The sequence below is a fragment of the Eubalaena glacialis genome, chromosome 14 (genome assembly GCF_028564815.1).
Source record: "Eubalaena glacialis isolate mEubGla1 chromosome 14, mEubGla1.1.hap2.+ XY, whole genome shotgun sequence".
Taxonomy (NCBI): Eukaryota; Metazoa; Chordata; class Mammalia; order Artiodactyla; family Balaenidae; genus Eubalaena; species Eubalaena glacialis.
The window spans coordinates 79,921,237-79,937,422 of NC_083729.1; the positions used below are offsets into that span (position 1 = coordinate 79,921,237).

Consider the following 16,186-nt stretch of genomic DNA (forward strand, 5'->3'; position numbering starts at 1 on the left):
TAAATGGTGATCTCATGCCGGTCACATAAGGAGTAAAACTTCCAAGTTACTTAGGTTTAATTTTTAGATCCTTTAAAATTTCTTCTCACAACTCTCTATACCACAAACTTATTAAATCTGGGGCTACTTTTCTAAGAAATGAATAACATTTATTAGAGGGACTTCGGCATCTTTATTCCCTAATGTCAGTGCACGTATACCATTATCCTCATAGCAAGGATTTACCCTGAGAAGTGGGGCTGAACGAAATTAGCCGTAGGAGGCCCGTGTGCTTACTCTGAACAGCCTGCTCGATGCCCCTCAGTCTGGCATAGGCAGTGTTTATATCCAGAGTATAGTTGTCAACTTGCTCTTGACTGAGGCGACGAAACTGTAATTCTTGTTCAGCGAGTTTCTCAGACAGGTCCTGAAATGGTAAACAGTGCACAGAGAAAAGTGATGCTACCTCAGTGCATGTCACTTATCGGGCCACTAAGTCTTCCAGTAACTGCTGCCTCCAAAAGTAAAGAGGGCCTTTAACATCTCAAAACAGGTGTCATGAAACTCCTACATTATGTGTAAGGTTTCAAAAATTTCCTAAAGCTTATATGTGATGTTTCATCTTCTACAAATTTACTGGTGGAACCTAATATTAGAGAAAGAAGACCAGGAGGGGAAGAAAGAAATCTATTAAAATGAGAAAATGACAACTTTAGAAAATAAAGTAACTCTATGGCCACCCAGACATTAAACTGTATTCAATATCTTCCACTTTAAGAGTTCACTTTTCTCAAAATACTCATCAAAGAGAATTCAAAGTAATATACCTTTTCATACTGGCATAAATTTCAATTTTCTGGAAGATTTCCTTACTTGGAAAACCTCATTCCCTTCTTGTGAGACAGAATAATAAGTTAATATATTATAAATGACTTGCTGAGTAGAAACTAATTATGATTAAAGGTATCCTGATGGTTTGCTGTGGTTTCCAAACTTAACCTCTCCGGGATGTTTCCTCAAATATAAAAATCTCAGAACTACCACATAATCCACAAGAGTTTGTGGAGATAAAGCAGGTGACACATGTGTCAAGTATTATTACCTGCATTCCTGAAACCCCCTGTACCAACCCTCCTTAAAGCTTTAAAGGCTCCAAATGACTAGGACATAAATACAAAACACATCTGATCAGTAACACATAGGTACACCTTTATGTAAAAAGGAGCAGATGTGAAATATACAAAAGTCCCCCTCCAGCAAGGATAGGCACCATTAGAAATCTTTCCCCATTCTTCCACACTCTCAGACTGAATGACATGGAGCACATTAGAAGGAAAGCAGAGACTGTTTATAACGTAAAGGGGAAAAGGAGGTTGAAGGGGAGACGATGCTTTATGACAGGTCCTCACCTGCTCAAACTCATATTTCAGTTCCTGTTCTTGGACCCTAAGGACATCTCGTAAGTGATCGGTGTGGGCAGCAGCCTGGCGGCGAAGCTGGGTTCTCATTTCATTCTCCATGGCATCTCTGACTTCCTCCACCTGTGAAGCCAAGTACAGTAATGAGGAATTCTCAATTCTCCACACACGCTTTTAGCAAGAGAGAAAGACCAGTAACCACGATGATGGCAGCTTCCACATCCAGAACCCCTTACGATGAGCCGTGCATGGAAACACATTCTTATTTCGAGTTCTCATATGAGTCAGAAAGCTGAATGTTGGAAGGTGACTCAAACGAGGTCGCATGGCTGTGGCGAAATCAGATTTCAAACAGGGGTCTCTCTAACCCCCAGACTTGAGTTTCTTCCACATCACCAGGCTGCCTCCTGTACAAAGCAAACACTCATTTCCTGCATCACATACTCCCCTGAGAATCAAGAAATCCGAGACCACAGAACTAACTCCAAAGACTTGGGATCGAACACAGCTTCACCGCAACCATCTGTGTGACCTTAGGGAAATTATTCATCTTCTAAGTCTCCATTTTCTTGTCTGTGAATAATAATGCCTACCATGCAGAACTGTTAAGAAAAGTAACAAGTATCTGACAGTTACTGAACACAGTTTCTCTCAACAAAGAAAGCTCCTCTGAAACTGCTTATTTTAATATGAATTTAGATTCAACACAGGCCAAATCAAGCCAAAACTATGAAAAGCCTATAATGTCTGGCCTAACAATTAGCCGTGGGTCATACTACAAATTATTTAATACTAATTACCTGGAAATCATAACTTCCTTTTTCTCAGAAACAATATAGTTAATAAATGAATCCATTCAGTCAGTGCATAAATATTTATGAAGTGCCAGCCCTGTGCCAGGCAGTGCCTACTATAAGCTTGGATGCCGTGGTGCTCAAGGCAGACAAACTTCTCGCTCTTTTGCAGTATACATTTCAAGAGAGGAACCAGTGATAGGCAAAATGGACATCTCAGACTGTGGTACTTGTTTTTAAGAAAATAAATAGGGCAATATGAGAGAAAGTAATACAGAGACTCTACTTTAGATTGAAGGGAACAGGACAGGGCTACCCCAGGGCAAAAGATGTAGTCAAGGCACCAAAACGACAACAAAAAAACCCAAGGTACCTGGTACATTAGGGAAATAAGGGAAGTAAGAGAAGCCTGGCTCACAGCAAACAGGAATGAGATCAAGGGGCTGCTTTGGTTTAAGTTAAGAATTTGGATTTTATATTAAATACAGTCGGCAGTCAGTGGAGAATTTTCAGCAGCATAGTGTCTGATGAGAATATATAAGGACCACTTGCCTGTGTAAATAGACATAGAAAGATGGGTATGCAAACGGGACCCTGTTAAGATGATACTCTGAACTAAGGTGGTGGTGACTGAAAGAGAGACAAGTGGAGCGTTCAGGGATTTATTCTGAATGCAGAGCTGGTAGACTCTGTCAATGGTCTGGATGCAAAAACTGATGGAGGAACAACTGAGCATGATTTCTAGCTTGATCAACTGAGTGGATGGAGGTTTATTTAGAGAGAAACAGCTGAGGGGCTGGGAGACAGTTTGGAGAGAATCAAGAAATTTGTTTTGAACATGTTGAGTTTGAAATGACTACTGAAAATCCAGCTGAAGACATCAAGTCAGCTGCTGGACAGCCCTTGAAGCCAAGGCAGAGGTCAGAGCCAGCAATATAAGTGTCAGTAATAGACGGTATTTAAACTTCAAGGCCACAGGACTAGCGAAGAGCACCTGGAGGCAGCTTAGATGGATAAAAGGTTTCAGAACAATGCCAGTGCACGCGGATATTTGAGAGGCTGAGCAAAGGAAGCCAAGGAGCGTCAGCAAGGCGGGGGAAAGGCCAGCAAGTGTGGGGTCTGGCAGCCTAGGGAAGAAAGAGCTTCAGGGAGGAGGAAGTGGACTTCCCTGGTGGCGCAGTGGTTAGGAATCCGCCTGCCACTGCAGGGGACATGGGTTCAATCCCTGGTCCGGGAAGGTCCCACATGCCACGGAGAACTAAGCCCGTGCGCCACAACTACTGAGCCCGCGTGCCTAGAGCCCGTGCTCCGCAACAAGAGAAGCCGCTACAATGAGAAGCCCGTGCACCACAACGAAGACCCAACGCAACCAAAAATAAATTAATTAATTAATTTTTTTTAAAAAGGAGAAGGGAATGGTCAACTGTGTAGCTGAGAAAACCCGAAGGTAGGATGAGTAGTCAGGTTCCCAAATCAGCCTGTAGACACCTATTTAATACATGATGTGCTCAGACAGAAGACTACAGCTACTTCATCCATGCTTCACCACTAACTACTTAGAAATGCTTGCAGTGAGGGGCATCCCTGGCGGTCCAGCGGTTGGGGCTCAGCACTTCCACTGCAGGGGGCGTGGGTTCAATTCCTGGTCAGGGAACTAGATCCTGCAGGCCATGTGTTGCAGCCAAAAACACCCCAAATAAACAAAGAAACAAAAAAAACACTTGAGGAGAAAAATATACTCGGAATCCAACAGACTCTTTCAGCACTGCTTAAGGGGACAGAGGCTCCACTGGGAAAAGGCAAGCTAGATAATCCTGGATGCCAGCAACTCGTTACTTTCTGACACTCCTGCATCAGCTCAACATAAAGGCTCTCTGCTAGACCAATCCTTCCCTAGAAGTTCTGACTAGAACAAGGGCCAAAGTTCCATTCAAGAGGGGGGCTGGCCTGACTAACAGCTAGTATTTTAAAGTCAGTGACTGCTGGTATTACCTCTAGAAGCAAACAAGTTAGATTCACTTTAAACATTAGGCAGTTTTGCTCGTTTCTTTACCTTTCTGTCCTGTTCAGCCTGTATCTCACTTCTATGATGTTCTAATGCTTTTGCCACTGCAGAGTCAAACGCCCGCTTTTCCTCCAGCTTCTGTTTCTCCAAGGCTAAGGCAATGTGCTGCTTCTCCGTGGCTTTCTGTTCGGCCAGCGCTTTGTTCAGCTGGTCGATGCGGCGATGCGCGTGAGCAACCAGGGAGTTTAGGTCGTCAGCGGACAGCCTGTCAGCTAAACAAAACCACGTGAAAATGTTAATGATTTCACCAAAATCATACATCTACAAGGTAACTTGCCTCAACTGATTGTAATTTAAACAGCTAGGAAGAAAAGCCAAGAGGTGCTGACATTTAAAAAGAGATGTAGAGGCTGCCGTGTAATCAGAAATTCACAGCTCATGGCCAGCAACTAAGCATTTTCAATCCCAAGCAAAATGATTCAGGGAGGCCTCCAAGTACAGAATCAGTTTTTTTCCAGGAACCCAAATTAGTAGTACTTCCAATCTGAACTGATTATAAATTGGCTTTGTAACTCGCCATAATTTTGCCTCTAAGGACAAAGCTTACAAATACAAAGCTTACAAATGTACTCACTTCTCCATTTTCTGCTAAAACTTGAATCAAATCCAAATTCTCTCAGACTTTTCCCTAATAAGAGTTTTCTACTTTTTCTGACACAGCTAATATTATCCAGGACAGTGACCTGCAGCCAGAGCTGTCCATCAGAATCACTTGTAGAGCTTTTAAAAATAATCATACCCAAAGAGTCTGATTCTGATGGGTTTTTTTTTCTTTCCCCAATCTCACACTCCAGAAGTGTTCTGATATATTACCACAGGTTAAGAATTATGGCTCTAACAGCAAAATAAAGAATATGGGAAATACTACGATAAACAACTCAATTCCACAATACGTAGATTGAAAAGCAAAAAATGAAGTGAGGATGAGAGATTTATTGACCAAATTCACCATGTGTAGCTCCTCTGGATACTGATTTGAACAAAACAACTAAAAAAACTCATTCTATAAAGTGATTAGGGATATTTGAACACTTAAGAGATATCTCTGATGACATTAAGAAATTATTGTTGACTGGGACAATGGTATGGTGATCACATTTTTTAAAAAACATACTGAAAGTTTTTACAAGCTGAAGAATATAATGTTTGGGATCTGCTTCAACATAAGTTGGGGGAATAAATGAGACAAAACCAGCCATGTGTTGGTAACTGCTAAAGTTGGGTGATGGGTAAACAGGAGTTCATTATAGTTTTCTTATTAATGTTTCAAATTTTACAAAATAAAAACTTAAAAATGTATATACATATATATCTATCACATCTACAGGTTTCCAATCACATAGTGAAAACATTTTTGTTCCTGAGAGCACATGGGTGACAAAAATATACAAATCAGATTTATCACATGCAACATAATTCTACTTTAGATTAATTTAGACGGTTTAGTATAAGAATCATAGGCAAAACAAAAAGACTTGAGTCTTTTAAGACTCAAAACAGAAGCCTTTAAACATAAAATACACATAATTACTCACCTAGGTCAGAAATACCTACAAAGAAAAAGAATAAGTTTGAAAAAAAGTAAGTACATGTTTCAGTTATTAATCATTAAATAGGAATATCCAAAAGAAAGCAAGAAGGAACCAGAAGCTAGTAGTAGAAAAAGCATATTTTAGTACTGGAAAGCAAAATGATGAGTGTATTTCCTAAAAATTTTTTAAAGGATCAGAAAACATTATATAAATCACGGTAAATTCTAACATTTCAGAAAATCAGAGAGTCAATGATATTAAAGTAGTCTTGGTTTCCGGGGACTCATCTCTAACTACTTTTGTAAAGCAATCAACTTAGTTTTTACATGGAAACTACGATTCTCGTTTATCCCGTCTGCATTAGTTTGTAGACTGTTTCACGACGTCACAGTCCTGACTGTGTTCTCAATACCACGCCTCTCCTAACACTGCAAATACTTAGGAAATTAATTTTTCTCCTTTGGAAATGTGAAAACAGTGAACTCACATTAAATTTGTGCTTAATGTGTGCAAATTAAACTAAGAACTACGACTGCCTGACGTGGCGGTAAGGAAAAAAGAATAACATTCTGAAGAGTTTGGATGATGCTCCCCACCACGATCACAAGTACCACTGCGTGAACACCTGACAGGAGGGGACCCGCAGCCAGTCTCCTGCCTCTCGGAATAAGCTTCTTAACATCCTGGGTATGACCCTTGGATTCAACAAGTTCAAAGACAAGTATTTTTCAACCAAAATGGCTCTAAAAGTTCAACTACTTAATCTGGTATTCAACCAAAGACACAGGGATCTGTCCCAATGCTGCAGGAAAAACCGGCAAAAGATGGACAAGGTTAAGAGATAATAGGTCAGTCTGAACATGGCACGTAAGTATGGCTATATATACTAGTCTACTAGCAATAAAGGAAATGTCCCTCGGGAATACTGACAACCTACAAATTGCACCTCATCCTCTCATCCTGGCAACACCCATGTGCACACTTCCTAGTGGCTCCTCCTCCCTCCTCCCACAGTGGTATCCGCTATCTGAATATAGTGTTTATCATTCATTTTGTTATACTTCACATATGCATGCATCCTTAAACAATATATAGTTTCATTTTACATGTTCTTAAGCTTCATGTAAGCGGTATCCTATTTTACACATTCTTCTGCAACTTTTTGCTTTTCCTTAACATTTATGTTCAAGAGAAATGGTCTGGGTCATTCATTTGCACTGCCATACGTGTGGTATTTAACTGTCTTTGATTTTTCTGCTCTTACAAACAGTGCTGCTATAAACATTTTAATGAATCTTCCTGAGCACCTGTGTGAGTCTTCCTGAGCTCATACCTAGGAACTGAACTGTTGGATCGGGAGTATATACATCGTCAACTTCACTAGATACAAGTTATGGTTCAACAAACCAATTGCTGGGAATTCCCTGGCAGTCCAGTGGTTAGGACTCGGCACTTTCACTGACAGGGGCCTGGATTCGATCCCTGGCTGGGAAGCTAAGATCCCACAAGACGCACCGGTGCAGCCAAAAACAAAACAAAACAATTGGTGAATGATCACTTCTAAGTCTCTTTCCTATTCCTCATTTTCAGTGCCCTTGGCATACACACTGGGTGACCCATATCACTTCGCCCTCAGATTACTCCAGCAGCTTTGAATAGCTTCCTTACCCTGAGGCGTCCCTCCCTACGTCAAACTCACCCTCAAGCTCATAAAAATGAATTTTCCTACTTATTATAATCACATCATTCCTCTTCTCAAAAGCTCAAAAGGGGGTCCTGTGCTGCCAATACGAATCAATCAGCCAGAGAACAGTGAGGCTAGTAGGTAAGAGTGAGATCCTGGCCCTAGCCCCAAACGTGGACAAACTACTTAAGCCCTCTGTGTCTCAGTTTTCTCATCTATAAAACGGGCATAATAATAAAACTTACCTCAAAGGACTGTTATGAACTTTAAAAAAGTTACTACATGTGAAGCACTCAGAACACAGTGCTAGACATAAAATAATGCTCAACAATGTTAGCTAAATATTGTTATGTTTGCCACTGTGCTCAGCTATGGCGAACACAGAAAAAGTACTAGACAGATGAGTATCACCAGGATACTTATAACTTAGGGAAATAAGACTAATAAGAGAAAAATAACTGGTAACACAAATCAGTACTAATGAGCTTAGTATAGGTCTTAAAAGATTTCAGAAGCGAGAACATATACGGAGGGCTGAGGTAATCATGGAATAAGTCACTATCTCCAGAGGGACACAAGAAATCAGTAGCATTGGCAGGAAAACTCTGCAGCTGTAGGCATGGCTGGAAGGGAAAAACTTCAGCAGGTGCCATTTGTACCTTTCAATCTATTTTAAAAATAAGAAATTAAATGGAGGTTGCCTTCCTCCCTCTAAAAACTAATCCAAAGATTACACTGCAGAGGATTTTCCCTTTCTATATGATACGTTTCTTTAATGCTGGGTTTTTCAACCTTGGTACTACTGACATTCTGGGCCAGATAATTATTAGTTGGAGGGGCTGTTCTGTGCACCGCAGGATGCTGAGCAGCATCTCTGGCCTCTACCCTAGATGCCAGTAGAAGCCCCCAATGTGACAAGTCTGTCTCCAGACATTGCCAAATATTCTCTGGGGGCAAAATGCCCTGAGCTGAGAACACCTGCTTTAATGTTTTCATGCTTTACAATGGGCATTTTTTTAATCAGCAAAAAAAAAAAATTTTTATTTTTTATTTTATTTTTTTTATCTTGGCCGCACCACGCAGCTTGCAAGATCTTAGTTCCCTGACCAGGGATGGAACCTGCACCCTTGGCAGTGAAAACACGGAGTCCTAACCACAGGACCACCAAGGAATTCCCCCCGACCCAGGCCCCCAAATTTTTTAAGCTAAAAACTTCACAGGCTGGCATGGAAAAATGAGTAGGATTTAGCCTACTGGGAAGACCGAAGACAAGTATTTTAGATGAGAGAATGCAAATTTCTAGGGATGGCACTCATAACTAACTCTCCATAGGCAAAGCCTGACCTGCCCTTTCAATCTTATTTAATTTACTGCAGCCAACCTAGACTCCCTACTGTCCACCAACGTCAGGTTTAAGCCAAGGAGCTTACATCCAATGGACAGAGATACACACACAACAAACAAAAACCAGTGAGTAAGTACTTCAGAAGGATTAAAAAAAGGTAACGTGGTAGAGTGACTTGTGGAGGAGGATGTTTCTGGGATAATAACATCTGTCTCAGTTGTAACCTCAATGAAGCCCAGCCCTTGAAAAATTCTGGTGAGGGAAATGGTACAGCTGTGGCCTAAGGGAGCCTGCTCAAGGACACACCGTCCCCTTTGCTGCTAGTCAGTTTAAACAAGTTTAACCAACAACGTTCAAATAAGACTGACTCACTGTTCCCACACTGAACTTTGTATGATTCTCCATTTAATCCTCTCTTACAAATCCTGCTTTTATTTTTTGCTTTGACAAGAATCTGGTATCTATCTCCCTCTTAAGTGAGTCAACTACATTAAAAAGCTAACTACATATCTGAGTTAATAACAGCCTTGACTCTTCTTGCCATGACATCTCCGTGGTTGGCTATGATGCTGTTAAAATTCCTGCACTGTCTTGATTACCTGAGCTCCTTAGACCAGCCACGGTTCTGTGATGCAGCCTTGACACCTTCACCCCAGAGAAGTCTATAATGCCAGTTCTTCAGGTGCTACCTGATGTTCAGTTTCTAACAGACACTGGCATTTAGGAAGTACTGTTTTGATTTTGTTGAGACTGGTAATCTCCGTGATTCTTATTATTCTCACAGAGCTTCAAGGAAATGTGACTATTCCCTGCAGTTACAACATGTAATTGTTCCATGCAGTCTGAGCTATTTGCAAGTTGAAGGCCACACAGCAGATCTCCTTTTCACCCAGCACCCCTGGGTGAGTTCTCAACCACAGTGTTGTCACAGAGCAGTCATAAGGTGTGCCTTAAGTAATTAATTATGAATATTTTTAAAGTAACAAAGGTTTTGAATAATTTTACATATATATAATATGTTAATAGAGTCAAGGTTATGTCACTTCACTCACTTAGATTCCAAATTACACTGGCTGGAACTTGTGTCCACCATGGCTATACCAGGTGTGTCACCTGTCACAGGTGTGACTGAAATAAAATGTTGAAAACACGATACTGCATATCAGATGAGATATGCATGCCAGAGGGGTTTAGACTAGAGAATGGAGCTGAAGCAAGTTTAGATCAGTTGATCAGTCGTTAAAAAAAAAACAAAAAAGGCAAAGTACCAACACTTCAGTTGTACTTACTCATCCCTTTCCACCCTGGCAAGACTTCCGGAGTAATACTGTCCAGTTCTCGTTTAAAGTCATCCCGGGCTTGGACTACCAGCTCATGATACTGAGACACAACCTTAGCCTCAGACTGAACTGCTTTAACCTGAACAGATACAAGGGGTATGTGGTTAAAGTGAACAAAAAGTGCCATAAACATTCCAGAATATTCTAAGTCATATTCATTTATTTATTTACATTTGGTTGTGTATAAGCAATATATAGAAAGAAATCTCAAGCTCAGAAAAAAGAATGTAAGTCTTGTCTTTGTTTCCTTCTAATTCTATTCAAATGCCATGGACAGGCCCTGTCCCATCTCACTGTGCCCCTGTCCCTCTTTCTCTGGGTCACGGGAAATTACCCATACACATCACAAATGCAGACTTGTGAAATTTCCATAAGTGGTAATGACCATGAGCAAATATTTACCTATTATAAAAAGTATCAACAATACTGAAGAATCCACTTTGTGTCCAAAGCAAGTTTTTAAAATTAGTTACAACTAATATGCTTTTCAAGGGAAAAGAGAGAAAGATGATAGGAATCTTACTACTTTCCGGAATTCTTAAAAATCCTTTGACAAAACAATTACATTTAAAAATAAAAAATACTTGCACAAGATCTAAGAAACACACCTTTTGGACCACATTATCCAGATCAACTATCATGTTGTGAAGTTTCCCCTCTGCAGCAGTTATATAAGATTTGGCCCCGGCAACCTCTTCTTTCTTTGCATTTTCAATTACACTTTTCATCTTCTCTAACTCTTCTCTGGAAACCAATAAAACAAAACAGGTTTAGTATTAGTCCTTATCAACTTTATTAAAGAATATGACAAACAACTGTTAAGTCTATGAAGAATTTAATTTGGAAAAAACTACTCAATGCTTTTTCAGTCAACAGGCAGAGAACCTTTCCTCACCAACAACTGAAAACACCTTGGTGAGAAGCTAGATTTATAGAGTGAACCGGACGAGTAGCATGGTGTACAGGAAAACACATAGGCTTCAGAACCAGAGAGACTTGGATTCAGCTCCCAGACTGGCCTCTCCTGTGCTGCTCACCCTTATACAGGGAGTAGAGGTAATTCATGCTAAGTACCTTGCACAGTGCCTGCTACATCAGAAGCACTCAATAAATGGCAGCTTTTGCAAGGATTAGGTTGACTCCCCTGCCAATGAGAGCTTGAGGAGTGCAAAGGCAAGGGAGGAGGCCTAAGAGCTCACTAAGCAAATAGCTGGGTCTTCAGGAGCCCTCACGATTCAGGCTGGATGGACTATGGTCTACCCAACCACAGAACACAGAACTCAGAGCCCTGACTCATGGTCTACTGATGTGAGCATAATGCCTTCAATCTCCTAAAAGATATGCTGGCTTTATTAGAAGGCTTCTCTTTCTCTAAATATTTTGTTAAGAAGACAGCAAAATTTTGAATGGCAAATATTGATTGGGTGGGCCAAAAGGTTTGTTCGGTTTTTTCCGTAAGATGGCTTTAGTAGCACTTAAACAATTTCGTTAGATTGTATGTGACAGCTGTCATATCAGCACGCATTTAAAAAAAGAATTATCAAAATTGGTGAATTTTTTTGTGTGGCCATTTTAATATTGAAGGTGGAAGAAAAAAAGCAACATTTTCGGCATATTACACTTTATTTCAAGAAAGGTAAAAAAGCAACTGAAACGCACAAAAAGATGGAATTATGAAGTTGCCTGAAAAATGGCAGAAGGCAGTGGAACAAAAGGGTGAAAACATTGTTCAATAAAGTTCTTGGAGAAAATGAAAAATATGTTTTTCATTTTTACGTAAAAAACCAAAGGCACTTTTTGGCCCACCCAATAACAATTCCATAATGTTGATGAGAGCCCTTTATTCAAATGTAGGTTCCCATTGTCAGAGGTTGATCTTGCACTTGGTTTGCTTGCTTGATCCTAGTTTTAGCCAACTTCCAGGAAAGGTCAAGGTGGCATAAAACTAGACTTATATATGCTAACTACTTTGGTAGTTACGGCAAAGAGACTGTGACATACTCTTTAATTTCTGATAAAATTGCTCAAGCCATCCCAGAAAAATCTTGAAATGATGGCAGAGCCTCAGTAAATCTGTAGAACACGTATCACCTAAATAATAATCCAAAGAAAAACTTGATTTTTATACAAGATCTTTTATATAGGCTTCTGCCAAGTTTATTTTGGCTGGATTATATATCAATATTTTATTCCCTCTCTCCCTTTTAAGCTTCCGTGCTCCTATCACCAATACAGTACAGGCAGAGCAGGGAGGGAAGGGTTTCTCTGCCTCCCCTTTCTATGCAGACAGTACAAAGAAAGCCCCCAGGAGGCCCTAATTGCTTGTTAAAGTCCATGAGTAATTACTTGGCTTTGAGGAGGGCATCGGCAGCCTCATCTACTGCCTTTCTGCGTTCCTTCAATGCACCCTCCACTGTGCGCCACTGAGCTGACTTCTTGTCACCTGCAATCTAAACAAAAAGTTTTAATTATGTAAACATGAATAACTGCTATTACTGTCACAATAACATGACTTATTATATAAAAAGTAAACAGTTATATACACTATTTCTCCGGAAGAGGAGCTCTTAATCTAATGTTCACGGACAGGCTCAAAGAAATCCATGAACCATCTCCCGTCAACCACCCGCACCAAAACTGTAAAAGACTGTGCTCCAGCACACAAGCATTCTCTAAGGAGACATGATATTTTTTATCAGAGTCTCAAAAGGAGATATGAAGCAGAAAAGATTAGTAAGAACAATAACTTGTCACGAATTGTTTGTTGATTAAATCATTCTTCAATGAAGCACCAGTGCTTAAAATTTTCTTATTTGCAGGTCTACTGAAATCATAGTAAGAATAAGTAGAAAGTTTACCCATTTGTAGGGTCCTTACTCCTCCAAAACATTACCCTAAAGAAAGACCCTCCATAATTTTTAAGGAGAAAATCAACTACTGTCAAGAACCCCACTCTACCTTGAGTTGACTTCTACAGAATGTGAATTTTATCTTTATATATACATATATACATATATATATATATATATATATATGTGTGTGTATATATATATATATGTATGTCTCCCTTGAAAATTCCTTAGGCAGGTCTAACATGTTTTGCTCCAGCACTGGAAATGACTGCCACTTCTTCAACTGAGCAGAGTTGGCTAATACTTAGGGGATACATCATAGCAAAAACAGAAACCACCTCTAACACTATAATCACACTCAGTGCAGCAAGATGCTCACACAAGGTGTAAGAAAGCCGATCACTGAAGGTGTGGCATAGGCGAGTCCAGCTTGCATCCCCCTCTCACTTTGCATCATATAAACAATGAGCGGAATGTTATTTGGAAGTGTTTCAACTCTTTAAAACTATTTTTTAAATTAGTTATTAATTATTTTAAATGACTTTTTTTCTCCCTTCTCTTCTGCCAAGTACGTATCGTTTAAAGTAGTATATTATATGTAGATATGAAGCAAAAACCACCTTATGGCTTCTCTTCAAAGTACAGTTGACCTTTTAACAACACAGGTTTGAACTGCATGGGTCCCCTTATACAAAGATTTTTTTCAACACAGTACTACACAATCTGCAGTTGGCTGAATCCACAGATGCAGGAGGGCCAACCAACTATGGGACTTGAGCATCCGTGAATTTTGGCATCCGTGGCGGGTCCTGAAACCAATCCCCTGCAAATACTGAGGGGTAACTATATACTATGCTAGGACCTTAGAGAGGAATAGGAACATACTAAATTACCAAAGAATGAAATATTTTTTATCAAAGAAAAAAACGACTGAATTGGTTCAATAATTATATTTCAAGTCGTCCAAAGAGGGCCACTACAGGGGCTGCTGCACACCTAAAACATGAGTGCAATCTCAGTGCGGTGTCCTGGGCCTTGGATGCCCAACCCGTATCTCCCCTTGTTAGAAACAGAAGTGGTTTTGCCTCTGCAGCCCTAGGCCTGCTACTTTAAGGGGAATAGGGCTCAGCAAAAGTAATGCCTCTGGTTTGGGTCATTCACAAGCAATTCTCCACATTATGTTCCTACTGACATCTAGTGTGATCTCGATTTTAAAGGTACATCCATTATCAATGGAAAGTTTAAACAACCAAGTTCCTTAAGGCAGGATTAACCCTGCCACCAGACCACTGTGGCAGTCTGAGGAAGCCTCTCAGGGTAACATTTTTAAATGCTTAAAATGAAACTGTTAGATTGCAGAGAAGCCCAATTACATTGAAATATGGTCATAAAATATACATTTTTTAATTTTGTGAAATAGAAACCAAGATCTAGTAGAACTAATAAATACCCTAATCCAGAAGTAGTGATGAGCATAAATGCTATTTCAAGAGATCTGCAAGTACCATAATGTAATATGAAAACACCTGTGCTTTCTCTTGGTAATAAAGTTATGGATACTACTAACACTACTGCTTTTGTTGTCACTATTCGTAATTGAAGAAAAGCTTTTGAGGCTAGGGAAAATAAAGATGTTTTCCATCCAAGTTCAGTGAGCCCCTGAGTTCTATCCACAGACCCAACTCTAGGTTAAGAACCCCGGCTTTTAGAAGAAATAGTTGGTACTTCTTTTCTATCTTTGTATCTCACTTTTCTAATTTTTATGTTCTACATAGATTGTTGCAAAGTGACAAAACCAATTAATTTCATGGTGTGAATAATCAAGTTGAAGATTCAGTGAGGGCTTCCCTGGTGGTGCAGTGGTTAGGAATCCGCCTGCCAATGCAGGGGACACGGGTTCGAGCCCTGGTCCGGGAAGATCCCACATGCCACGGAGCAACTAAGTCCGTGCGCCACAACTACTGAGCCTGCGCTCTAGAGCCAGTGCTCCGCAACAAGGAAAGCCACCACAATGAGAAGCCAGTGCACCACAGCAAAGAATAGCCCTCACTCGCCTCAACTAGAGAAAAGCCCAGGTGCAGCAACAGAGACCCAGTGCAGCCAAAAATAAAAAATAAATAATAAAATTAAAAAAAAAAAAAAAAAAAGATTCAGTGAACTGCCACTTTAGCCATCTTGCAAAATAAAATACATCAAAAAATGTTGTTGGTTTGGGCCATATCAGTATCCTGTATAAAAAATTTTCCAAGACTTTATCATATGCTGTTACAAGACCCTGGTATTGTATTAAGATAACTCTTCATAACTAACCCAAACAGACTCATGAATCATGTAAATGTCAATGACATATCTGGGGGCCAAAATGTGTCTCCCTCTGTTAAAGGTATTCCTGTTTATAGAGGTCCAAGGATAAGCTGTCCTGTAAAACAGACATCGGATTCCCCTACGATCAAGCCTGGTCCAACTGTTTATAAACAAAGCTTTGAGAAATTAACTCAGTATATATTATAAAACAAGCCCATGTGCACCTACAGCCTCTTTTACTACAAGAAACAAGAGTTGGGATCAATTTTTAACACTTCAAAACTTGTGTTCAATACGTATTTCTGATTATTTTGTTAACACCAGCTACTATTCCCTAATCTGGTTAACTGTGCTACTATAAAGTATCCTTTAGTTGTAACATCTTTATTGTAAACGATCTCATACTGTCTAATCCACATGTACTACATGTTATGTGTTCAGCGGGAAGAGGAAATACCCTCTTATGCAGCCTTCCCCCAAAGCAGTGCCATGGACATCTAAAGCTTCTAATCACTGTCCTTCTGAAAGAACCTACTTGGGTGTGAACTCAACTTCCTGATATCATGCAACTTCCAGCCTTCTCTATACATGTGTATAACCAGCATAGTAAGTATTTCCTGTGTGGTTTCTACTTTCCTGACTGAACTCTAAGATTTAAATTTTTCTCGTGGGCTTTGAACAAAACAGAATTTTCTTTTAATTTTTCAAAGGTTGTAGTTTCTTGACTGTTTGCATCAGAGGTCTAATTTAACTCCTTCGTGATGCACATACATACAACTAAAGCAATCTGAAGTGTATTTAAATTTTTTAAAAACCACAGTCATGGTAGCAAAGTAACTTTACGGATCATGCATGATCCTGATTCCTGAGATT

General features: G+C 39.9%; 1 protein-coding gene across 5 annotated transcripts in view; it reads right to left on the minus strand.

Annotated features, from left to right (window-relative positions):
- Window positions 1-16,186, minus strand: part of IMMT (inner membrane mitochondrial protein) — a 67,402-nt gene that overhangs the window by 1,672 nt on the left and 49,544 nt on the right. For 3 of the 5 annotated variants that reach the window (XM_061168758.1, XM_061168757.1, XM_061168755.1), the window contains exons 8-14: window positions 12,504-12,607; window positions 10,766-10,901; window positions 10,107-10,236; window positions 5,792-5,806; window positions 4,245-4,468; window positions 1,389-1,520; window positions 277-406 (exon numbers count right to left, since the gene is read on the minus strand). In XM_061168758.1, the coding sequence (XP_061024741.1) occupies window positions 277-406; window positions 1,389-1,520; window positions 4,245-4,468; window positions 5,792-5,806; window positions 10,107-10,236; window positions 10,766-10,901; window positions 12,504-12,607 (871 nt within the window). Of the gene's footprint in view, window positions 1-276; window positions 407-1,388; window positions 1,521-4,244; window positions 4,469-5,791; window positions 5,807-10,092; window positions 10,237-10,765; window positions 10,902-12,503; window positions 12,608-16,186 lie in introns of those variants that run through there. The other 2 variants (XM_061168756.1, XM_061168759.1) reach the window with 2 other exon arrangements.